The following is a 26,924-nucleotide window of genomic DNA, read 5'->3' as shown; positions in this document are numbered from 1 at the left end:
TTTCAGCTTTTCATTTTTAATTACTTTGTAATAAGCCAGTGACACAAAATCTCAATGTAATCCATTTTAAATTCAGACTGTAACACAACAACATGTGGAGAACGACAAAGGGGGAATACTTTCTGAAGCCGCTGTAGATCTATTCACCAGTAATCCTCAGGCATCATTTAGAAACACACAGCTAAGCTCACTATTAGTGCTGTTTGACATTCCAACAGGAATATTCACAGTGTCGTAAGGGACAGTCGCCTAAAAAGCTATTCTGATATACCCAACCTGACATCCAATGTCATAAGCATATTTCATTGACACAATTACGTCAACTTCCATCGTTGTCTCGACTATTTTGGGTAGGCTGATTTGGTGTGACGTTAAACTATAGGGTTTGTAATACTGACTTTAGGAAGATGCTGAAGAGTTTATTGCTAATAAAGAGTAGTAATTCATTTGTATTCATACATCTGTTGTGAGGTTTAAACAGGCTGAAAAGTATGGAAGCCATTTTCCTGCTTTAATTACACCTTCAACTCAAATGGGCAGATGGTAGGAATATGCTTCAATAGGAAAGGCACACAGACATGTTGTCATACCCTGTTGTAAATATGTCAGTTAAATATTGAGCATGAGAAATATATATATTATTTATATTCTAAATTATGTCATATAGCTAACTGTAATATACATGGCAAATTGCAATTGCATTTTAATACTGGGACTCCCATGAAGTCAACTTGTGTGTTTTTGAGTCATAAAATAAAGATATATGTCACACACACACACACATACAACAACCCCCCCCCCCCCCAATACAGCAGCAAAATCACACAAACAAATAACAGGAGAACTCCTACACAAAAAAGCAGCCTGGTCCTTAAACACACTGTAACTGTTAAAATACATTACAGTGTGTAATTAGAACGTTTTAGCGAACGTATCATTTAAAAACCTCCTACTTTTAAAGCACTTTGTAATAACGGCCTTTGTCCTAGACTTTTTTTTCTTCATCGAATGGACCGATTATAGCCTGATCCCAGATCTGTTGAGCCATTGGCGTAACAATGACTATAGGAGTTGGCAAGTCATTACAAACTGATCTGGGACCATTCTCGACAGACTAAACATCAAAGCCACATTTTGATAAGTGTCTTTATATCTACTGTTAATAGAAACATGGCTTTAGTGTTGTTGATGTTGTTGTCACTGGTGGGATGAAGGTTTATGTCCAGTTCACCCAGTGGGGCCTGGAGAAACAGCTGTTGGTGATGTGTAGTACTGTAGTGAGTTGTTCCTTCTAACAGACATGGAGCGTATGGTGATGTGTAGTACTGTAGTGAGTTGTTCCTTCTAACAGACATGGAGCGTATGGTGCTGAGGAGCTGATAGGCCTAGCTGGATGACCAGAACTCTGGCTTTTCATCAAAACAGTCCTTCTTCCACCATTCCAGGTCAAATCTCAATCTGGATGGTGGGACAGAGAGAGGGTGGGAGGAGGGGGGCCAGAGAGAGGGGGGAGAGACACAGAGAGAGAGAGAGAGAGGAGGGGGCAGAGACACAGCGAGAGAGAGAGAGAGAGAGAGAGACAATTAGACCAAACCAAATCATGAGAAAACAAAAAGATAATTACTTGACACATTGGAAAGAATTAACAAAAAAACTGAGCAAACTAGAATGCCATTTGGCCCTAAACAGAGAGTACACAGTGGCAGAATACCTGACCACTGTGACTGACTCAAACTTAAGGAAAGCTTTGACTATGTACAGACTCAGTGAGCATAGCCTTGCTATTGAGAAAGGCCGCCATAGGCAGACCTGGCTCTCAAGAGAAGACAGGCTATGTGCACACTGTCCACAAAATGAGGTGGAAACTGAGCTGCACTTCCTAACCTCCTGCCCAATGTATGACCATATTAGAGACACATATTTCCCTCAGATTACACAGATCCACAAAGAATTCGAAAACAAACACGATTTTGATAAAGTCCCATATCTACTGGGTGAAATACCACAGTGTGACATCACAGCAGCAAGATTTGTGACCTGTTGCCACAAGAAAAGTCAACCAGTGAAGAACAAACACCATTGTAAATACAACCCATATTTATGTTTATTTATTTCACCTTTTGCACTTCCCTTTTGTACTAACCATTTGCACATCGTTACAACACTGTATATAGACATAATATGACATTTGTAATGTCTTTATTCTTTTGGAACTTCTTTCTGTTCATCTTTATTGTTTATTTCACTTTTGTATATTATTTATCTCACTTGCATTGGCAATGTTAACATATGTTTCCCATGCCAATAAAGCCCCTTGAATTGAATTGAGAGAGAGAGGGTGGGCAGAGAGAGGCGGGAGAGACACACACACACAGAGACACAGAGAGACACAGAGGCAAAGAGAGGCAAAGAGAGGCACAGAGAGACACGGAGAGAGAGAGAGAGAGAGAGAGAGAGTGTGTAAGAGGGGGGGTAGAGAGAGAGATATTTAATTCATCATCATATCCAAAAACGAGGTGTTATTGTGCTAGTTCTACCATCATCTACTCCACAGTTTCAACTCCAAAAAACAGTCCCGTCAGTCACTCCCTCTTCCTGACCCTCTAATGTCCTCCTCACAGAAACAGGCAGGCAGCATCATGTGGAGACAGATCACAGTCTGCCGTAGGGCGAGAAGTTGGCGCAGGGCGAGATATCAACACTTTTGTCTTTGAAAGAATAAAGGCCTACATCGGAGTAGAGACTTCCGCTGGTTTGCTTAAGGAGCAGGACCAAAACTTGTCTTATTATTCTTCCTGAAAGTGATTAAATGTTTAAATGTTCCCTGCCAAAAATATCATAACATCCTGGCCAAGCGTGACACTCGTCCAGACACATTATAGAGCAGTGGAGAATGGAATGGCATCAAACAGTGGAGGCTGGGATTGCATCAAACACCTGGCAACCACGTGTTTGATGTATTTGATACCATTCCACTCCAGTCATTACCACGAGCCCGTCCTCCCCAATTAAGGTGCCACCAACCTACTGTGTTATAGAGGGTGTCTACAGTACACGCATTCCACCCGTTTCCAGGAACAGAGGAAACCCCCAAACACACAGCCAGCCCTGAAAGACCACATGCACACTTAGAAGTAAAGCATGGCTGAAATTCCACAGTAGTGTACGTTTGTGAGTGTGGGATAGTCAGTGGTGGTTTACCAGTAAAATAGGCATCAACTTTTTTTAAACTTTCTTTGCCTTGAAAAGTAAATGAACATGTACTGGCAACCACCAGCAGGTGTCTCCTAACCATCCAATCAGATGATCTCTAACCAGGTTGCCAGATTGGTGATAGATGACCATGTCAAGATAACATGAAGGTGATAAAACTAAAACGGTTATTTCCCTTCTTCTCTTAGACTGTTTCTGAAACTGTCTTCCCCACAACCAATCAGAGTTTTGCTGACAGTGCTGCACTCATGGCGAGGTAAGGTCGGTTGAGCATGTTTGTGTGCCGGACAGGATATGGTTACTCCCCGGTGTTGCAGATTAAAAGTGCCCCATGCAAACCTCCCCTTTCATCGAATAACAGAAGTTGTTATCTGGACTTTACTTTCTGCATGACTGGCTGAGGCTCATATCCCACAAGATACACATGAAGCTTTTTAACAGTATGTCTGACGACCGGGTCTCCTGCGTGCCACGACTATGTTATCATACAAACGCTAACTCTGTGTAGACATAAATAGAACTGGAGAATTTGACTGAAATACCTTCAGTTCAGGGTTGGGTTCTATTTCCCAGCTGTAATTGAAGCAGACAGACACCACTATGGCCCATTGATTTAGTAGAACCATAGTAGAACCACAGAAACCCACTTGTGGTTCCATGCTGCTCCCAGTCTCCCCCCACACATGGCAATAATCTGCTCCACCATCCAGACTAGCCACATCTCTGAGCTCCAAAAGTATTGGGACAGTGACAAATGTTTTGTTGTTTGGGATTTGAAATGATACAATGACTATGAGGTTAAAGTGCAGACTGTCCGCTTTCATTTGAGGGTATTTTTTAAATATATTTCTTTTGAACCGTTTAGAAATTACAGCACTTTTTGTACATAGTCCACCCATTTTAGGGGACCAAAAGTATTGGGACAAATTCACTTGTATGTGTATTAAAGTAGTCAAAAGTTTAGTATTTGGTCCCATATTCCCAGCACACAATGATGACATCAAACTCTGTGACTCTACAAACTTGTGTGGATGCACTTGCTGTTTGTTTTGGTTGTTTCAGATGATTTGGTGCCCAATAGAAATTAATGGTAAATAATGGATTGAGTCACTTTTATTGTAAATAAGAATAGAATGTTTCTTAACACTTCTACAATAATGTGGATGCTACCATGATTAAAGGTAATCCTGAACGAATCGGGAATAATGATGAGTGAGAAAGTTAGACACACAAATAACCTATTTTCAAAATGGACAAAGGTAATTGTCAATTATGAGATTATATTAGATCAATTAGAGAAGCCATCTCTCATTCCATCGCAAGTGTTGGTGTAATTTCAGCCGCTGACATACAGTTGTTTGACCTATAATACAACACAGTGGGAGATACATCTGAAATCAGAGATGCAGGTGCCTCTCCTGATACAACAACCTCACAGCAACGTCATAATCAGAACTGTCTTCTGACCCCATCAGGTGATTAATCACGGCACTCTGCACAATGTCATTGAGGGCACAGCCATGAGTGAGGGCCGGGCTAGCATGCGGCAGGAACAGTCTGAGAAAAAGAGAGGCGTTGTTATCCACTGGGCAGTTTGTCAGATTTTGGGTTCTTTCTGCCCCCTCTTCCCTCCTCCTGGCCCCTTGTGTGAATCTGGCTCCAAGTAGCGGATTAGAGAAAGTCCTTTCTACTGAGAAACTAGCACTGGACAGCCAGCACAATCACTTGTTATTCTGGGGGGAGAGGAGAGGAGCACGAACCATAGACAACACTTAAAACAAACTAAATTAGTACAAATAAATGACCTCTGTGGTGTTTTTTGGCAGGGGTGACAGTGTGTCACCTCTAAGTTCTGTACACACATTATATCATAGCAAGTTACATTTACTCACACATATTCTATTTACCAATCGGAATATTTCTCATAATGACTTTATGAGAAACAGCTATGCAAAGTAAATTATTACCTCCACAGGTAATTGCAGGTAGTGCACTACTTTAGACCAGGACCCATAGGACATAGTACACTACTTTAGACCAGGACCCATAGGACATAGTGCACTACTTTAGACCAGGACCCATAGGGCACTACTTTAGACCAGGACCCATAGGACATAGTGCACTACTTTAGACCAGGACCCATAGGGCACTACTTTAGACCAGGACCCATAGGACATAGTGCACTACTTTAGACCAGGACCCATAGGGCACTACTTTAGACCAGGACCCATAGGACATAGTGCACTACTTTAGACCAGGACCCATAGGACATAGTGCACTACTTTAGACCAGGACCCATAGGGCACTACTTTAGACCAGGACCCATAGGACATAGTACACTACTTTAGACCAGGACCCATAGGACATAGTGCACTACTTTAGACCAGGACCCATAGGACATAGTGCACTACTTTAGACCAGGACTCATAGGACATAGTGCACTACTTTAGACCAGGACCCATAGTGCACTACTTTAGACCAGGACCCATAGTGCACTACTTTAGACCAGGACCCATAGGACATAATGCACTACTTTAGACCAGGACCCATAGTGCACTACTTTAGACCAGGACCCATAGGGCACTACTTTAGACCAGGACCCATAGGGCATAGTGCACTACTTTAGACCAGGACCCATAGGTTACTACTTTAGACCAGGACCCATAGGGCACTAATTTAGACCAGGACCCATAGTGCACTACTTTAGACCAGGACTCATAGTGCACTACTTTAGACCAGGACCCATAGGACATAGTGCACTACTTTAGACCAGGGCCCATAGGGCACTACTTTAGACCGGGACCCATAGGGCACTACTGTAGACCAGGACCCATAGGGCACTACTGTAGACCAGGACCCATAGGGTACTACTTTAGACCAGGACCCATAGTGCACTACTTTAGACCAGGACCCATAGGACATAGTGCACTACTTTAGACCAGGGCCCATAGGGCACTACTGTAGACCAGGACCCATAGGGCACTACTGTAGACCAGGACCCATAGGGCACTACTGTAGACCAGGACCCATAGGGTACTAATTTAGACCAGGACCCATAGGGCACTACTGTAGACCAGGACCCATAGGGCACTACTGTAGACCAGGACCCATAGGGTACTACTTTAGACCAGGGCCCATAGGGCACTACTGTAGACCAGGACCCATAGGGTACTACTTTAGACCAGGACCCATAGGGAATAGGGTGCCATTTGGGACACATCTGTGGTCTTGAATCCACATCATGATTCAGGGGGTGAACCAACAAGGACATGTCTATGTCTGCCCTCCAGGATGTTGATTTTGGAGCCTTTGCTGGCAGTCTGAGAAAAGTAACTCAACAGGAAAGAGTGTTGACTAGTTTGGAGTAGATGAGTACCAGTGAATCTGTCTCCTCAACACATCTACCCACATGGCAAAGGTCTTCCTCATCAGTTCCAGCCTTTCTTATCACGTAACAACACAGCAATGAGGAAGAGCAACATCGTGATGAAAGCTCTGACCGACCAGTGGGTCAGAACTTATGAGTCAATTTGGACACTTTCATCAGCTATGGAAACGAAAATAATTACTAAACCTACACAGTACGCAAACCATGGACGGTTCGTTCAATGACCCTTAAACTTTATAAGAGTGCCAAAGAGATCCGACGAATCCGATCACCTTCTAAAATGTCTTGGCCTATCTGTAAGAATTGAGAAATCAAATTGTCCCTATTGCAAAATTCTACACCACTTCTAAGATATAGCCATGAGCCAACAGAGCCAACACTCATGGACTGTCATTATAATTCCTCCACAACCCTACCTGGATTATCTTGACACCTCAGTGCCAGACTCAGCAGCAGTGTTTTGCAGACTACACCTCTTTCAGAATAAGTTAACATACCGCTCACCCCTCCCACCACTGCTTATCATAGACCACAGTAACCCCTCCCACCACTGCTTATCATAGACCACAGTAACCCCTCCCACCACTGCTTATCATAGACCACAGTAACCCCTCCCACCACTGTTTATCATAGACCACAGTAACCCCTCCCACCACTGCTTATCATAGACCACAGTAACCCCTCCCACCACTGCTTATCATAGACCACAGTAACCCCTCCCACCACTGCTTATCATAGACCACAGTAACCCCTCCCACCACTGCTTATCATAGACCACAGTAACCCCTCCCACCACTGCTTATCATAGACCACAGTAACCCCAGAACCACTGCTTATCATAGACCACAGTAACCCCAGAACCACTGCTTATCATAGACCACAGTAACCCCTCCCACCACTGCTTATCATAGACCACAGTAACCCCAGAACCACTGCTTATCATAGACCACAGTAACCCCAGAACCACTTCCCTCTCATTGGCTAAATCTTATCATTAGTGAGCGTAATGAGCCTCTTCAGTTTCAACATGTTGAGACGTAAACATGTTGAAACGGCAGGGGGATTTCTCAGTAGGAAACTGAGTAATACTGTTGTGTTGAATTCCTTGAAGGAACTACCTGAAAGTACTCATACAATTTCCTTTTTAATGCCAGGTAACTACCAATGGAAACTAGTGCTGTCAGAAACTGTCCCCACAGGATTTCACAGTCGGAAATAGAACAACAAAAAAATGGACCTTTCCTGAAATCTCTCTCCTTTGGCCGACCAAAAAGCTAACTTTGACGGCAACTGTTGTCGGTAGAGTGATCTGTTCTGTTTCCTGCATCTACCTGGGAACTGGGAAGTCCTATTATTATTGCCATTTCACCCCACCCTGAAGAGGTCATGGGAAAAGGTGTTAGAGGTCAAGGGTCAAGGGAGCGATGATGACAGAGGACTGGCGTGCCCCCTTTCACTTTCCTGTGGACCTCCCACCTCCATGTTAAAAGATGCCATCACTCTCAAAGAGTTATCTTTTTGAGTCATGTTTCCTTACCTTTGTGACGTTGGTTTTGTGATTTAGGGGGATGGTAACTTTCCATCAGTGTACTTTTTGAAGGTCATACTGTTGTGTTTTTGTATCAAGCTTTGTGCCAGCTGTTACTGAGTGTTCTTTAACAACACTGATATTCGCAGAAGTTTGAGATACTTATTACCAAAGAGATAAAACAATTCGTTTTATCAACTGTTATTACTACTCTCTACTAAGCCCTAGTGGAGATCCTGAGAGTCCACTGAAGTCACAGAGATATGATGACGAGGCCTTGACCCCATATCATAAATACTTTATTCATCCCAGAGGGGAAATTTGTTAAATTAAGGTTCAGTTTGTTCGCCATACAGTTAAAGTGATTAACCCAAAACCGCCCCTCCCCTGCTAACCAGTGGAAGTCGCAATCAAGAGGGAGTCGCAATCAATGAAACATTTGAGCTGCCTTCTACATTGTGTTTATATGACATGGTCCAACCGTGCAAACTCACGGAGCAAGATGTTCACTTTTCACTCTGAGATTGACAGTTGGCTTTTAGAGATCGTAGATCTCAGGGACGTCACATTCCGATGCCAACAAAAAGTCTCCTCTTCATCAAGAACACATGAAACAACCACAGCAGGAGACAGATGACCAGGGTTATGAGAAGCACTCATAACTTGGCAAACATAACCCGGTCACACTGTGTCAGCTCTGAAGAGGCTTGTTCCCAGGATTCTGAAGGACACTGCTATCATTAGCCTCACCATGGCAACAACACATCCATGGTGTTGGAGACTACACACAAATAGCAGTAAAGTCCTTTTTGTGACTGTTTACAAAACACCTAGGGAGTGTATTGAGTAGGACACAACATTTGAAACATTGCAGATATAATTACAATGTATATTGAATGGACAGGGTCCTCTATTCTGAATGAGAGAATCGTGTCCACTCTATATGTTCAGGTTACATGAGAATGCTGCGTCCCACTAAATAAGCCCATGGAGTGTCACCTCTTCGACCAGGAAATGGACTCAAGGAGGATCAGAAGCTGATTGGCTACTCACCGTCTCGGCACAGGAAGCACTTGCAGAGGCACACACACAGACAGCACAGGAGCAGGGCTGCCACACAGGACACTGAGATGATAGTAGTGAGGGCCGGACCAACTGCAACACACACACACAGCATGTTTACCAACAGACATATGACAACCCATGAGATGTGGATGGCGCCGGAGGGGATGGCTGCCGTCTTATCGGCTGAACCAACCATGCGATTTTGTTAGTTTTTTCGCGTTGTTCGTAACTTGTTTAGTACATAATGTTGCTGCTACCGTCTCTTATGACCTAAAAGAGCTTCTGGACATCAGAACTGCGATTACTCACCTCAGATTAAACAAAGAGTTTTTCTTGAGTCGGACGGGAGGGATATACTACAGACACCCAACCAGGCCCAGATCCCCATCATTGGCTGGAGAAGGAAACTGAGATTTTGCGGAAAAGGATCAGGGTGTCTTGTGAGGATCAGGAGACGAGTGGCTAATCTGCCTTTGCCTTCTGTCCTGCTAGCTAACGTTCAATCTCTGGAAAATAAGTGGGACGAACTGAAAGCACGTATATCCTACCAACGGGACATTAAAAACTGTAATATATTATCTTTCACAGAGTCGTGGCTGAACGACGAGATTAAGAACATACAGCTGGCGGGTTATACACTATCGGCAGGACAGAACAGCAGCCTCTGGTAAGACACTTGGCGGGGGCCTATGCTTATTTGCAAACAACAGCTGGTGCACAATATCTAAGGAAGTCCCGAGGTTTTGCTCACCTGAGGTATCTCATGATAAGCTGTAGCCCACACTATCTACCTAGAGATTCTAGACCACCTTTACTCCACACACAGAGATGCGTACAAAGCTCCCCCTTGCCCTTAATTTGGCAAATCTGACCATATTTCTATCCTCCTGATTCCTGCTTACAATCAAAAATTAAAGCAGAAAGCACCAGTGACTCTGTCTATAAAAAAAGTGGTCAGATGAAGCTAAACTACAGGACTGTTTTGCTAGCACAGACTGAAATATGTTCTGCGATTCTTCCAATGGCATTGAGGAGTACACCACATCAGTCACTGGCTTTATCAATAAGTGCATCGAGGACGTTGTCCCCACAGTGACTGTACGTACATAGCCCAACCAGAAGCCATGGATTACAGGCAACATTCGCACTGGGCTAAAGGGTAGAGCTGACGCTTTCAAGGAGCGGGACTCTAACCCAGAAGCCCAGAAGCTATGCCCTCCGACGAACCATCAAACAGGCAAAGCGTCAATACATGACATAGATCGAATCGTACTACACCGGCTCCGACGCTCGTCAGATGTGGCAGGGCTAGCTAACTATTACAGACTACAAAGGAAAGCACAGAGCTTCCCAGTGGCACGAGCCTACCAGACGAGCTAAATAACTTCTATGCTCACTTCGAGGCAAGTAACACTGAAATATGCATGAGAGCATCAGCTGTTCCGGACGACTGTGTGATCACGCTCTCCGCAGCCGATGTGAGTAAAACCTTTAAACAGGTCAACATTCACAAGGCCACAGGCCCAGATGGACTACCAGGACATGTACTGCGAGCATGTGCTGACCAACTGGCAGGTGTCTTCACTGACATTTTCAACCTCTCCCTGTCCGAGTCTGTAATACCAACATGTTTCAAGCAGACCACCATAGTCCCATTGCCCAAGAACACTAAGGTAACCTGCCTAAACGACTACCAACCCGTAGCACTCACGTCTGTAGCCATGAAATGCTTTGAAAGGCTGGTCACGGCTCACATCAACACCATTATCCCAGAACCCCTATACCCACTCCAATTTGCATACTGCACCAACAGATCCACAGATGATGCAATCTCTATTACACTCCACACTGCCCTTTCATACCTGGACAAAAGGAACACCTATGTGAGAATGCTATTCATTGACTACAGCTCAGCGTTCAACACCATAGTGCCCTCAAAGCTCATCACTAAGCTAAGGACTCGTTGACTAAAAACTTCCCTCTGCAACTGGATCCTGGACTTCCTGACGGGCCAACCGCAGGTGGTAAGGGCAGGTAACAACACATCCGCCACGCTGATCCTCAACACGGGGGCCCCTCAGGGGTGCGTGCCCCCGCACATTGACTCTGTACCGGTACCCCCTGTATATAACCCCGCTATTGTTATTTACTTATGCTCTTGAATTATTTGTTGTTCTTCTCTTTTTATTTTTTTGGTATTTTCTTAAAACTGCATTGTTGGTTAAGGGCTTGTAAGTAAGCATTTCACTGTAAGGTGTTGCTAGCGTTGCTAGCGTCATGACCAACTGAGCCAGACAGGACCACAATATTGACTTCAAGGACATTAAACTATGCCTCATTTTGACCATAACTCATGATATGAGCTTCACAACAAGAGAGATAGACATACTGTGGAAAAGGCGTGATGCTTATTTTGGTTTTCCACTTCCTGGAAACTGTAGCACTTAATGGTCTATCAAACGAGCCATAATTGTACATAACTAGAATAGCAACTGAAGCTTTCCTAGGAATCACTCCCCCAAATGGATACAATCACAAAACTAGATCAGGACAGTGTTACAATACAGGATTTCAACACACAACTCTACACATGTTGAACCACAATGCAGACCTGGGTTCAAATAGCGGTCCCAAGTCCTGGGCTTGATTGACCTCGCCTGGCGGAATGGACCCAAAACAATAGTCCTAAAAGTGAAAACCCTGCCCATCGCACTCCATGTATGGCATTTGAAAGAAGAAAGAAAAATACTATTTGAACCCAGCACTGTCAGATTGCGAGGGCTGTTAAGCAGACTTGTCTTCATAAGCAGAAAAAATCTGGGTGACATTTTATTAAAAAAAGATCATTAATATACCATTATTAGATCTATAAGACATATATTAATGATTTACTGCTAATATATACATCTATATTAAGCCAATGTGATTCTCTGAGCTGCTCACCATTGAGGTTGACGGACATGGGCGAGTCCAGGCCTCGGTGGTGCACCATGCATTTGACGGACAGGTCGTGGGGCAGGCCCTCCTGGAGGAGGAGGGTGCTGGTGACCAGGGTGGTGCCGTCCCCCTGGTCGTAAGACGAGGACACGGACGGCCCTAGTGTCCGGTTGTCCCCCTCCACATTCCATACCATCTGGGCTGCAGGACGGGCTGCGGCCGTGCAGTTGGCCTCGATGACCCCGCTGGAGGTCACGTGGGTGATCTCTGGGTTGGGCAGCACTGAGGGAGACATCACACACAATGGATGAGAGATCATGTTTATGGTGAATGACAGTATATACAGTGTAAGGCAGTGGTTCACAACTCCAGTCCTCCAGGACCCCCAACAGTGGTTCTCCAGTGGTGTGGTCTGGCTGGTGTTATCTTGTCTGGTGTAATCTCGTCTGGTGTGGTCTATCTGGTGTTATCTTGTCTGGTGTAGTCTGACTGATGTTATATTGTCTGGTGTGGTCTGTCTGGTGTGGTCTGTCTGGTGTTATCCTGTCTGGTGTTATCTTGTCTGGTGTAATCTCGTCTGGTGTGGTCTATCTGGTGTTATCTTGTCTGGTGTAGTCTGACTGATGTTATATTGTCTGGTGTGGTCTGTCTGGTGTGGTCTGTCTGGTGTTATCCTGTCTGGTGTTATCTTGTCTGGTGTTATCTTGTCTGGTGTTATCTTGTCTGGTGTTATCTTGTCTGGTGTTATCTTGTCTGGTGCAGACTGACTGGTGCAGTCAGACTGATGTTATCATGTCTGATATTTGTTGTTTTATTGTGCTGTCTGGTGTTGGCATTGTGTTAGTTCCTCTGTCTTCATCATGGCATAACAGACTCAGAAACAGGACATGGCCTCCAACCCTCCAGTCTCCATCTGACACAATGAGACCTCACTCTATCAGACTGGGCAACATGGAAACAGGACATGGTCTCCAACCCTCCAGTCTCCATCTGACACAATGAGACTTAACTATATCAGACTGGGCAACATGGAAACAGGACATGGCCTCCAACCCTCCAGTCTCCATCTGACACAATGAGACCTCACTATATCAGACTGCACAACATGGAAACAGGACGGAACGACAGATGGGCATCGGTGCCTGGGTTTACTGCTGTTTTTACAGTGGACAAAAGCAGGGCTGTTTGGATGAGATTGGAGCAGAGGGACTCACACAGAGACATACTGATCAGAGCACCACACACACACAGGCGCGCGCACACACACACACACACACACACACACACACACACACACACACACACACACACACACACACACACACACACACACACACACACACACACACACACACACACACACACACACACACACACACACACACACACACACACACACACACACACACACACACACACACACACACACACACACACACACACACACACACACACACACACACACACACACACACAGAGGGCCTGTGTCTAGGGAAAACAGTGACCCAGTCATCCCTTGGGTCTCAGCCCATTTAAATCACCTCTTTCCTGTCTCCAGAATCGTCACCCCTCCCTCTAACAACTTTATCACTCCCAAGTCCCAACACTCACATTCTGTAATCAGTCCATAGCCTGCCACACAGCATCTAAGAGGACTTCTGTAATCAGTCCATAGCCAGCCACACCGCATCTAAGAGGACTTCTGTAATCAGTCCATACGCAGCCACACCGCATCTAAGAGGAGTTCTGTAATCAGTCCATAGCCAGCCACACCGCATCTAAGAGGAGTTCTGTAATCAGTCCATTGCCAGCCACACAGCATCTAAGAGGACTTCTGTAATCAGTCCATAGCCAGCCACACCGCATCTAAGAGGACTTCTGTAATCAGTCCATAGCCAGCCACACAGCATCTAAGAGGCATTCTATCAAAGTCAAATTCTATAACTTCCATTCCATAACTGTGAAATTACAATAGGCAATGTTGAGTCTCCAGTGTGAAATACTCGTATCTATCTCAGTATGCAACCAAGGGCATAACATTTGTGGTTCTTATATTTCAGTGGGCAGAATGCACTAAAACAGCCCAACCCTGTTCCTGGAGAGATACCCTCCTGTAGGTTTATACTCCAACCTTGTTCCTGGAAAGAAACCCTCCTGTAGGTTCATACTCTAACCCTGTTCCTGGAGAGATACCCTCCTGTAGGTTTATACTCCAACCCTGTTCCTGGAGAGAAACCCTCCTGTAGGTTTATACTCCAACCATGTTCCTGGAGAGAAACCCTCCTGTAGGTTTATACTCCAACCCTGTTCCTGGAGAGAAACCCTCCTGAAGGTTTATACTCCAACCCTGTTCCTGGAGAGATACCCTCCTGTAGGTTCATACTCCAACCCTGTTCCTGGAGAGATACCCTCCTGTAGGTTCATACTCCAACCCTGTTCCTGGAGAGATACCCTCCTGTAGGTTTATACTCCAACCCTGTTCCTGGAGAGATACCATCCTCCAGGGTTGGAGTATTTACCCTCCTGTAGGTTTCTCTCCAGGAACAGGGTTGGGCAGCCCTGCACTAAAACGTAGCCTTCCACTCCTAAAGGGCCCTGGGTTTAATAATTGTACAATAAAGTGTCTCCACAGCAGGTCTAAACAGTAGCATTGTGACCCACTCTGGCTCCTCCCACCGGCTACATAAAGCTCTTCCCTTTCCTGTGCTATATCTAGGAAACACACACACACACACTTCTCCCTGTCTGTGTGTATCATCTTATAATACGACTTCCTTCCTATCTACTATTAGAATGTCTATTATGACAACATCATCCGGGAAATCATCACATTTTTACAGTGTGATTACAGTGTGATTACAGTGTGATTACACATGGCACTTTAATGACCTGGAGTGTATAGACATAAACACACATCCTCTCATCCAGTCTCAATGGGCCTGTTTGGCCTTCAATGAGCACAACAACTGACTACCTTGGGGCACATGGCTATGTTTTCCAACAAACTAAATATAAAGTATACTAGAATAGCTGGGCAGTAGATGGCTGCTACTGGTTTTGAGCCACATCTTTATCAGTGAAGATTGGGAGCAGGAAATTCCAGCAATAAACCCTTATCAATTCAAACTTTCCTTACAGCAATAGCCTCAGTGGATATACTCCCTGAGATATAAGTTCATTTCAACAATACAACCTTCCAAATGACCCCTAATAACCCCCATCCATACACACCATATACAAAGAGGCAGGCCGTGGCGCTCCTGGTGCCTTCTGGGTAGGTGTGGAACTCGCAGGTGTAGCAGCCCTCGTCCTCCGTCTTCACCGGCCTGATGGATAGCTGGGTGTCTCCCAGGGAGGGGTTCAGGGTCATGCGTCCCCGATAAGGTTCCTCAATGCTGGGTTGGCCTCGCTTGGCAAAGGAGGCCAACGTGGTCGTGTCGCCCTGCTCTGCAGTCTTTCTCCACAGGACCTGGCGTACTCTGTCTGGGAGGCCGTACCAGCAGGACATGGTGGCCAGCTTCCCGCTGATGGCTGTTTTATTACCCTCGTTGCCCACTTTGACTGGGTCAGACACAGCGAGACAGAGGAAGGTATCAATAGGTGAGCATTGGAATGGGAGGAGCACATTCATAGTGGTGGGTTAGAGAGATAAGACAAAGTGTTTGGAGGCTTACATTTCAGCAAGGCATTTAAATATAGAAATCATTTGGCTCCATTTAAAACCTTATGCACACTACATGACCAAAAGTATGTTGACCCTTGCTCGTCGAACATCTCATTCAAAAATCATGGGCATTAATATGAAGTTGGTCCCCCCTCTGCTGTTATAACAGCCTCCACTCTTCTGGGAAGACTTTCTACTAGATGTTGGAACATTGCTGTGGGAACTTGCTTCCATTCAGCCACAAGAGCATTAGTGAGGTTGGGCACTGATGTTGGGCGATTAGGCCTGGTTCGCAGTAGGCGTTCCAATTCATCCCAAAGGTGTTCAATGGGGTTGAGGTCAGGGCTCTGTACAGGCAACTCAAGTTCTTCCATACCAATCTCAATAAACCATTTCTGTATGGACCTCGCTTTGTGCACGGGGGCATTGTCATACTGAAACAGGAAAGGGCCTTCCCCAAACTTTTGCCACAAAGTCGGAAGCACAAAATTGTCTAGAATGTCGTATGTTGTAGCGTTAAGATTTCCCTTCACTGGATGGTCTTCAGAGATACAGTGGCAAGAGAAAGCATGTAAACCGTTTGGAAATTACCTGGATTTCTGAATAAATTGGTCATAAAACTTGATCTGATCTTCATCTAAGACAACAATAGACAGACACAGTCTGCTTAAACTAATAACACACAAATTATTGCATTTTTCTTGTCTATGTTGAATACATAATTTAAACATTGGGGGAAAGTATGTGAACCCCTAGGCTAGTCAGGAGTCAGCTAACCTGGAGTCCAATCAATGAGACAAGATTGGAGATGTTGGTTAGAGCTGCCTTGCCCTATAAAAACACTCACAAAAATGTACAAGAAGCATTGCCTGATGTGAACCATGCCTCGAACAAAGGAGATCTCAGAAGACCTAAGATTAAGAATTGTTGACTTGAATAAAGCTGGAAAGGGTTACAAAAGTATCTCTAAAGTATCTTTGTTGCTACTCTCCCTAGGAGTGGCCGTCCTGCAAAGATGACTGCAAGAGCACAGAGCAGAATGCTCAATGAGGTTAAGTAGAATCCTAGAGTGTCAGCTAAAGACTGACAGAAATGTCTGGAACATGCTAACATCTCTGTTGACGAGTCTTCGATATGTAAAACACTAAACAAGAATGGTGTTCATGGGAGGACACCACGGAAGAAGCCACTGCTGTCCAAAAAAAACATTGCAGCACATCTGAAGTTTGCAAAAGTGCACCTGGATGTTCCACAGCCTACTGGCTAAATATTCGGTGGAAAGATTAAACTAAAGTTGAGTTGTTTGGAAGGAACACACAAGACTATGTGTGGAGAAAAAAAAGGCACAGCACACCAAAATCAAAACCTCATCCCAACTGTAATGTATAGTGAAGGGAGCATCATGGTTTGGGGCTGTCTGGGAAAATGAATTCCCAAATTTATCAAGCCATTTTGCTGGAGAATGTAAGGCTATCTGTCCGCTAATTGAAGCTCAACAGAAGTTGGGTGATGCAACAGGACAACGACCCAAAACACAGAAATAAATCAATAGAATTGTTTCAACAGAAAAAAAAGAAAAACGCCTTCTGGAGTGGCCCAGTCCTGACTTCAACCCAGGCCCAGTCCTGACTTCAACCCAGGCCCAGTCCTGACTTCAACCCAGGCCCAGTCCTGACCTCAACCCAGGCCCAGTCCTGACCTCAACCCAGGCCCAGTCCTGACTTCAACCCAGGCCCAGTCCTGACTTCAACCCAGGCCCAGTCCTGACCTCAAACCAGGCCCAGTCCTGACCTCAAACCAGGCCCAGTCCTGACTTCAACCCAGGCCCAGTCCTGACTTCAACCCAGGCCCAGTCCTGACCTCAACCCAGGCCCAGTCCTGACCTCAACCCAGGCCCAGTCCTGACTTCAACCCAGGCCCAGTCCTGACTTCAACCCAGGCCCAGTCCTGACCTCAACCCAGGCCCAGTCCTGACTTCAACCCAGGCCCAGTCCTGACTTCAACCCAGGCCCAGTCCTGACTTCAACCCAGACCCAGTCCTGACCTCAACCCAGGCCCAGTCCTGACTTCAAACCAGGCCCAGTCCTGACTTCAACCCAGGCCCAGTCCTGACTTCAACCCAGGCCCAGTCCTGACCTCAACCCAGGCCCAGTCCTGACTTCAACCCAGGCCCAGTCCTGACTTCAACCCAGGCCCAGTCCTGACTTCAAACCAATTGAAATGCTGTGGCATGACCTCAAAAGAGCGGTTCACACCAGACATCCCAAGAATATTGCTGAACTGAAACAGTTTTGTAAAGAGGAATGGTCCACAATTCCTTCAGACCATTGTGCAGGTCTGATCCGCAACTACAGAAAACGTTTGGTTGAGGTTATTTCTGCCAAAGGAGGGTCAACCAGTTATCAACTCCAAGGGTTCACATACTTTCCCCACCCTACACTGTGAATGTTTACACGGTGTGATCAATTAAGACATGAAAACGTATAATTGTTTGTGTGTTATTAGTTTAAGCAGACTGTGTCTATTGTTGTGACTTACATGAAGATCAGATCAAATTTTATATTATATGACCAATTCATTCAGATTCCAGGTGATTCCAAAGTGTTCACATATTTTTTCTTGCCAATGTATATGAGAGGGGTTGGGGGAAGTTGAAGGATGGGATTAAAAACAAACAAAAGATTATTACTGTAAAATACATTGTGTCTGTAAAATGTATATACTGTGGTATGTATACGCTGGAAGAAGAGGCCTAAGTGTTGTTGTCCATTAGTTTATTCCAATTAGGGAAGAGGTAGTAGGGTCAGGGGAAAATAATAAAGGGAAATATATCTTTTTAAAGATATTGATATATATATACAAAAATATTTCCCTTCACAGGAACTAAGGGGCCTAGCCCGAACCCTGAAAAACAGCCCCAGACCCAAATTTTTGAGTTGGCACTATGCATTCGGGCAGGTAGCGTTCTCCTGGCATCCGCCAAGCCCAGATTTGTCCGTCGGACTGCCAGATGGTGAAGCATGATTCATAAATCCAGAGAACGCGTTTCCACTACTCCATAGTCCCATGGCGCGAGCTTTACACCACTCCAGCCGACGCTTGGCATTGAGCAGGGTGATCTTAGGCTTGTGTGCGGCTACTCGGCCATGGAAACCCATTTCATGAAGCTCCCGACAAACAGTTATTGTGCTGATGATGCTTCCAGAGCAGTTTAGAACTTGGTAGTGGGTGTTACAAGCGGGGAAAGATGATTATTATGCGCTATGCGTTCAGCACTCCCGTTCTGTGAGCTTGTGTGGCCTACCACTTCGTGGCTGAGCCGTTGTGGCTCCTAGACATTTCCACTTCACAATAACAGCACTTACAGTTGACTGGGGCAGCTCTAGCAAGGCAGAAATTTGACCAAATGGCTTGTTGGAAAGGTGGCATCCTATAACGGTGCCACGTTGAAAGTCACTGAGCTCTTCAGGAAGGCCATTCTACTGCCAATGTTTGTCTATGGAGATTTTATGGCTGTGTACTCGATTTTATACACCTGTCAGCAATGGGTGTGGCTGAAATCGTTGAATCAACCAATTTGAAGGGGTGTCCACATACTGCTGTATATATAGTGTATCTTTTGGGGCAGTAATACGACAGAGGGTTAGAGGTGTCCTCTTGTTGTGGTCGTTATAGTTAGAGAAAGTATCGGGGCCCTGGTCTGTTGAGTATGGCTGACCTCAACCCACTTCCTGTTTCTGATTATCCACAACTGATTTATTCCGGGACGGGAGGGCCAAGTGAGCTTGCTGACTTTTCATGACCTTACACAATCAGCAGACAAATCAACTGTGCTGAAAAACATGGGAACTACAAGCCTTGTAAAAATAAACAAATTCACAGGAGGCTTTGTTTTACAATTTAGAAAAATTCAACAATTGGGAATGTGCCAACCCTATGAGGAAGGCCACCTGGTGCTGGAGAGAGAGTATTTGAGGAGGAGAAATTAAGGAAGCTATTGCATGCCATAGTCCTGGAATCTACAGTATATCTGGAAGTCCTTGCTAGTGTGACTGACCCGGGTTCAAATCGTGCTCCCCCAAGACAGTGTTAGCATGCTGAGCTAAAGCCTATGCATTACCTCTGGGCACTAATGCAAGTCTTTAGGTCTCAGTCAAGGCTACTCATCACATGAGCGTGGTTTACCAAACCACCTTGTTTAGACTGAGGCCAAACTCACCTTCGATACTGAGGCAGGTCTTTCCCTCCTGTGCTCCGCTGGGGTAGATGTCAAAGATGCAGTGGTAGCAGCCCTCGTCGTTAGGCCCCGCACTCTTGATGGTGATGGCGCTGACGTTGTTGTGCGATGAAGTTAGCTCCACGTTGTCTTGGCGGGAGGTGGTTCTAACCGACTCGCCCGGCTCGTACGCCAAGAGAACCTGCTTGTGTTTGTTCAGCCAGCGGACCTGCTTGACCGTGTCGCCAGTTGCTATGGTGACGTTACAGCCCAGCGTGAAGGGGAGGCCCGCCACAGCGGTCATGCTGGAGGGGGCGATGACCTCACCTGACACATGACAGGAAGTCAATCAACGAGAAGCACTGAAACTCAATACAATTCACTATTTTAAGGTGGTCGACCACATACCAAGTCAAACATGCTTTCTCACTGCAAGGGAAGAGTAGCATTTTCTATTGGAAATATCCACTACTTTGGATTCAACATGGCACCTAAACCTACTGTAACGTAGTGAAATATGTTGAGTGTTGGCTACCTTGTGTCCTGAAAACCACCATCACCAATAGCTGCAGACACAGCATCAGCCACCGAGACAGGGCAGATCCACGCATCTTGGTCTGCAGGAGTGTGTTGCATACAGGTTACTGATAGAGAACATGACTACTGTTAAAAATAGCACCATGGAACATCCACAGCCAACAGTCACAATGAACTTCAGCATATAAAGTGGAATCTGATTTTGACTTCCCCTACCTGTGATCCAGTGTGTGAGACGTGTTGTCGGTCAGTGTTGTAGCAACCTCATCTTACTGGCAGACGGACTCCTGTAGCTGGATCCAGGAACCAGAGGAGGACACAACTCTCTCAACATTGTAACCCTCTATTCAGCATTATAACCAATTATAACAGAGCATTATAACCTACAGTGGCAAGAAAAAAAAGTTTGTGAACCCTTTGGAATTACCTGTACTGATCATTAAATGTGATCTGATCTTCATCTGGGTCACAACAATAGACAAACACGTTCTGCTTAAACTAATAACACACACACACAATTATACGTTTTCATGTCTTTATTGAACACACCGTGTAAACATTCACAGTGCAGGGTAGGAAATGTATGTAAACCCTTGGATTTAATAACTGGTTGGCCCTCCTTTGGCAGGAATAACTTGAACCAAACGTTTTCTGTAGTTGTGGATCAGACCTGCACAACGATCAGGAGGAATTTTGGACCATTCCTCTTTACAAAACTGTTTCAGTTAAGCAATATTCTTGGGATGTCTGGTGTGAACCGCTCTTTTGAGGTCATGCCACAGAATCTCAAATCGGGTTGAGGTCAGGACTCTGACTGGGCCACTCCAGAAGGTGTATTTTCTTCTGTTGAAGCCATTCTGTTGTTGATTTACTTCTGTGTTTTGGGTCGTTGTCCCGTTGCATCACCCAACTTCTGTTGAGCTTCAATTGGCGGATAGACTTACATTCTCCTGCAAAATGTCTTGATAAACTTGGGAATTCATTTTTCCCTCGATGATAGTAAGCTGTCCAGGCCCTGAGGCAGCAAAGCAGCCCCAAACCACGATGCTCCCTCCACCATACTTTACAGTTGGGATGAGGTTTTGATGTTGATGTGCTGTGCCTTTTTTTCCACACATAGTGTTGTGTGTTCCTTCCAAACAACTCAGCTTTATTTTAATCTGCCCACATAATATCTTGTCAGAAGCGCTGTGGAACATCCAGGTGCACTTTGCAAACTTCAGGTGTGCAGCAATGTTTTTTTTTGGACAGCAGTGGCTTCTTCCGTGGTGTCCTCCCATGAACACCATTCTTGTTTAGTGTTTTACATATCGAAGACTCGTCAACAGAGATGTTAGCATGTTCCAGACATTTCTGTCAGTCTTTAGCTGACACTCTAGGATTCTTCTTAACCTCATTGAGCATTCTGCGCTGTACTGTTGCAGTCATCTTTGCAGGACGGCCACTCCTGGGGAGAGTAGCAACAGTGCTGAACTTTCTCCATTTACAGACAATTTGTCTGATGAACATCAAGGCTTTAGAGATACTTTTGTAACACTTTCCATCTTTATGCAAGTCAACAATTAGGTCTTCTGAGATCTCTCTTGTTCGAGACATGGTTCCCATCAGGCATTGCTTCTTGTGAATAGCAAACTCACATTTTGTGAGTGTTTTTAAAGGGCAAGGCAGCTCTAACCAACATCTCCAATCTTGTCTCATTGATTGGACTTCAGGTAAACTGACTCCGGACTCCAATTATCTTTTGGAGAAGTCATTAGCCTAGGGGTTCACATACTTTTTCCAACCTACACTGTGAATATTTAAATTATGTATTCAATATAGACAAGAAAAATGCAATAATTTTAGTGTTATTAGTTTTAGCACACTGTGTTTGTCTGTTGTTGTGACTTAGATGAAGATCGGATCTTATCCAGGTAATTCCAAAGGGTTCACATACTTTTTCTTGCCACTGTATAACGTTGCATTCTAACCTTTGATGTACTGTAGCATTATAACACTCGACTTAGTGGATGAAAACTAAACTGGATAATGGCACGGTAGCTCTAATCAATTGGAGCTTATTTTCAGTAGCATTGCACCGCACCAGGTTGGTTACGCTAAGTGACACAAACAGTGTTGTTAGTCTGAGGGGCTATCGCCATGGGGATTGACTCAACAGATCAACAACAACAGCAGCAGCATATTCATCAGTTCTGTCAGATTATAGGTCTTAACCCCTGTGCTGCACTCTTACTCACTGAGACTATAATCACCTGGCAAACAGAAGGCCAGCTGTGCTGCACTCCTACCCACTGAGACTGTAATCACCTGGCAAACAGAAGGCCAGCTGTGCTGCACTCCTACCCACTGGGACTATAATCACCTGGCAAACAGAAGGCCAGCTGTGCTGCACTCCTACCCACTGGGACTATAATCACCTGGCAAACAGAAGGCCAGCTGTGCTGCACTCCTACCCACTGAGACTATAATCACCTGGCAAACAGAAGGCCAGCTGTGCTGCACTCCTACCCACTGGGACTATAATCACCTGGCAAACAGAAGGCCAGCTGTGCTGCACTCCTACCCACTGGGACTATAATCACCTGGCAAACAGAAGGCCAGCTGTGCTGCTTTGATGTCTGCAATGCACCAGTCCCTGGTCTCAAAAAAACACATTTGTGCAATCAAACCAGAAGCAAAAATCAGTGAACGACGCAAGATGAGTCCGTGACAAAAGAAACAGAGGAACCACCATAACAGCCAGTAGTAGCCATGATAGAGCACGGTGGATGTACACGTACAGCAGCCTATAGGATTCAGGCCTACTGTAAAGCACTGTCTGTCTGAGCATGGGCTTAGAGGTCTGCCAGCCAAGCCCAGCGTGGTTCAGCGGCTATAAAAAACACTTGTGGTTAAGCTCCTGTGTCTGCGTTGCCGGGAAATCCACTTGTTTAATAGAGCCAGTGGGAGGTTGTGACAAAGCAAGGAGAAACAGCCCTCCAGGCAGAGGGTGTCCCTAAGAGCTGATTTGGGATCCGTTTACACAACCACAATGATTATCCCTTCTCTTGTGGAGATACATAGCCAAACTGACCTCAGATCAGCTACAGAGGCAACCTCCACTTAGACAATGAAAAAGAAACTGATATAAGCCACACGGCTAGATCAGAGCTAACCCACCAGTCTTTTATAGGCAGTTCATTGGGTCTTTTACGACGTAAACCGCCTGGGTTCAAACATGCCGTCTGCCCGTTGGGCAAAGTTTAAAACGGCTCCTCTCTTTTTCCACTATACACATTAAAAAAGTAGTTCTGACATCTTATCGTTAATAAAACATAGTATATGGAGTGAATGTCAACATAGCAACCAGTATTTCAAGATGAAACAGTCCCATAACAGACCCTCGAATCCATGCCCCTCGTGCATCTCTTTGAAAAACATGACACAGAAACTCCATTCCTGTATCAAACTGACTTAGATTTCACTGAATATCACAGCATAGATTATTACTGGGCCATGTTTGACTGAATCCATATCAAAGGGTGCACGGCACAGCCAACAAACTTAAAAGTCAACCTCATTGCCACGGAGTAAAGGAAAACCTGGCCTTTCACAGGCAGTAGGCCTATACAAGAATGGAACATGTTAGAGTACACTGGTCCTCAAGGGCCAAACAGTGTGCGCAGAGCGTTAACATCATCAGCTGTTTGTTTAGTTGTCAGTAACAAGGTGTGTGGACTCCCTAATGTCCAAATCAAAGACTGGGGAGTCCAGACATTCTATGTGATTAGATCACCAGACTTGATTCAATGTAGGCATTTGAGGAGTACAGAGCCTGTTCAGGCTTGTTGATGTACCAACCTATGGGGTTTCTGTAATTGTTCTGTTGACGGATTCACTACCATGCAATACCATGATTAGGCAATTTGATTATAATAGGACATTATTTTGGAGGGGAAAGGGGGGGGGGGTCTATTGAGCATATAAGGTGATTCATTGACGATATTAATTCAATAAAAGGTTGAGATAAGCCTACTAGCAATATGTAGGCTAAAAGTTGATCCACATGAGTTGAATGAGGTCCTAGTCAAAAAAAGTCAATTGCACAAAATAAAATTACAATTTTATCCAACTTCAATATGATGCTATATTTGTGATAATCCTTGATTAAAAACTGCACTGGGATACAAAAATATATAAACATGATATAAACAATTGTTATAACAATATTATTAACGTAATGCTGTGGTGGGAAAGTACTAAATGATCATACTTGAGTAAACGTAAAGATGTTTTAATAGAAAATGACTCAAGTAAAAATAAGTCGCCATGTAAAATACTACTTGAGTGTATAGTAGTGTCATACTTGAGTAAAAGTAAATGCTTACATCAAAATCCTTATATTAAGCAATCCAGAAGGCACGATTTTCTTGTTATTGTTTTTTTACGGACAGTCATGGGCACATCAACACTCAGACATCGACAAACGCAGTATTTGTGTTTAGTGAGTCCGCCAGATCCGAGGCAGTAGGGAAGACAACGCGTTATATTGATAGGTGCGTGAACTGGATCATAATTCTGTCCTGCCTGAGCAGTAAAAGTAAAAAAAATATTAAGTACATATAACTACAATAAACGGCTTAAGTAATACTTTAAAGTGTTTTTACTTAAGTAGGCTACTTTACACCACTGACGTAATGTATAGGCTAACCCTACAGACTTCTCCCACCTATATTGCATTATTTTCTAAAGACAACGTTATTATGAACGTATTTATATGCATATTAAACAGAACACAATGTTTTATTTTAACTGAGCCCTATAACAAATTAATACGACTTACCCGTTGAGCAGTGCATGGAGTTAGTGGTAATGAGATATATTTAATTCCGTCCTCTGCAATAACACAATAGTCTACACTTTGACTATCAAACCATGCTTCAAAAGTCATATCTGAACAGATCGGGTGTGACGCGTTCCGCCTCTACATGAGTGGCGTCAGAGAACAGACTGTCAAGTCAAGCGGACCTATATAGCGGACTGTCTATGGCCTGTCTTGGGTACGCTGTTGGCGATGTTGCATGGGCGCTGCAAAACTATACAAAACCGTTTCTCTACCACCTCTCTCCCTAAATTATATTCAGGCGACCCCTAGTGGCAATTGTTTGCAACATTGGCTGGTCTCGAGTGGCAGAAGAATCAGACAATTCGTTTAAGCTTTGCCAGCAGCAGATTTATGACAATTCCATACATTACAACATTGTTGCAGCATTTGATTTATAAAGTGAAGAAATAATAAAACTAGAACGCACACAAAACACACCACAGAGCACATTATGATGACATTGTGTAGGCTATAATATTACAACACTTAGATTTATTTAAAAAAATTAAGAATGAAACATACACATCTAGCGTTTCTTCATGACAAAAATGCTAATATATTTACATAGGCTACATATGAACATATTTACACAATAACCCGCAGGACTATATGTGTGTCATTAACCATTCAGTCAGCTAATCAGTATCTGTCATAGACAACTTAACTGTCTCCGAGCTACACAGATGTGTGTGTGACAGTATGATAGTCGCTCGGTAATCCTTTAGAAACGTTTTCATATTGTTCTGTATAAAGAGGGTAATTAACATATTGTTCTGTATAAAGAGGGTCATTAACATATTGTTGTGTATAAAGAGGGTAATTAACATGTTGTTGTGTATAAAGAGGGTAATTAACATATTGTTGTGTGTAAAGAGGGTAATTGACATCTTGTTCCGTATGTATGGTAATTAACATATTGTTCTGTATAAATAAGGGTAATTCACATATTTGTTTTATGAAGTATATAAGTGACATGAGTAACATCAGAACAACAATGCAGGAATGCAACTCATTTGAATGTGTGTTAGATTAGACCTCTGGATTTCAGGGTCATCATGTTCAGGGTTGAGTGTTGTTGGATCTTCCTGTTCTCTCTCATTGGCTGTGGGGTTTGGGCTAAAGACTGATTGTCAAACTTACAAAAACAATGTTAAAGTAAGGTCCATCCATGATTTTTACCATTTACTTTGAGGCAGGTCGTTCCACTGATAGGTCCATCTGGAAAGGTGTTAAACAGACACTTGTAGCAGGACTCATCTCCTCTTGACACTCCTCTGATGACGATAGTGCAGTTCTGCAGACCCTCATCTTCAAACTCCACTTTCCCCTCAAAAGGTGGGTTGACTACTGGTCCAAATCGTTTGCTATAGGAGCCAATGTTCACATTTTGCCCCTGTGTCATTTTTTCCCCAGGTGACTTGCAGCACGTCTTTGGGTTTCATGCGTTCACAGTTTAAGACTGCATTTTCTCCCAGGGTTGCTGTGACAACCTGCTGTGTTCTCACCAGATAT

The 26,924-nt window shown here is 44.4% G+C and overlaps 1 protein-coding gene across 5 annotated transcripts; it reads right to left on the bottom strand.

Annotated features, from left to right (window-relative positions):
* On the bottom strand, positions 1-25,596 carry LOC139532717 (OX-2 membrane glycoprotein-like). Of its 5 annotated transcripts, none has more exons than XM_071330654.1 (8): positions 25,371-25,596; positions 20,765-20,841; positions 20,547-20,655; positions 20,015-20,338; positions 15,363-15,692; positions 12,138-12,413; positions 9,183-9,284; positions 1-1,458 (listed from the first exon to the last, which is right to left on the bottom strand). In XM_071330654.1, the coding sequence occupies exons 3-8, from the start codon at positions 20,620-20,622 to the stop codon at positions 1,454-1,456; spliced, it is 1,113 nt and encodes a 370-aa protein (XP_071186755.1). In that variant the 5' UTR covers positions 20,623-20,655; positions 20,765-20,841; positions 25,371-25,596; the 3' UTR covers positions 1-1,453. The 5 variants fall into 5 exon arrangements, with proteins under 5 accessions (XP_071186755.1, XP_071186757.1, XP_071186758.1 ...); XM_071330656.1 differs by having other exon boundaries at positions 20,547-20,628; XM_071330657.1 differs by lacking the exon at positions 25,371-25,596 and adding an exon at positions 24,916-25,080.
* Between the last annotated feature and the right edge of the window lie 1,328 nt (positions 25,597-26,924).

This window comes from Salvelinus alpinus, chromosome 10, assembly GCF_045679555.1.
Source record: "Salvelinus alpinus chromosome 10, SLU_Salpinus.1, whole genome shotgun sequence".
Taxonomy (NCBI): domain Eukaryota; kingdom Metazoa; phylum Chordata; class Actinopteri; order Salmoniformes; family Salmonidae; genus Salvelinus; species Salvelinus alpinus.
The sequence above is the reverse complement of the archived record's forward strand: the minus strand, read 5'-3'. Positions and strand labels throughout refer to the sequence as shown.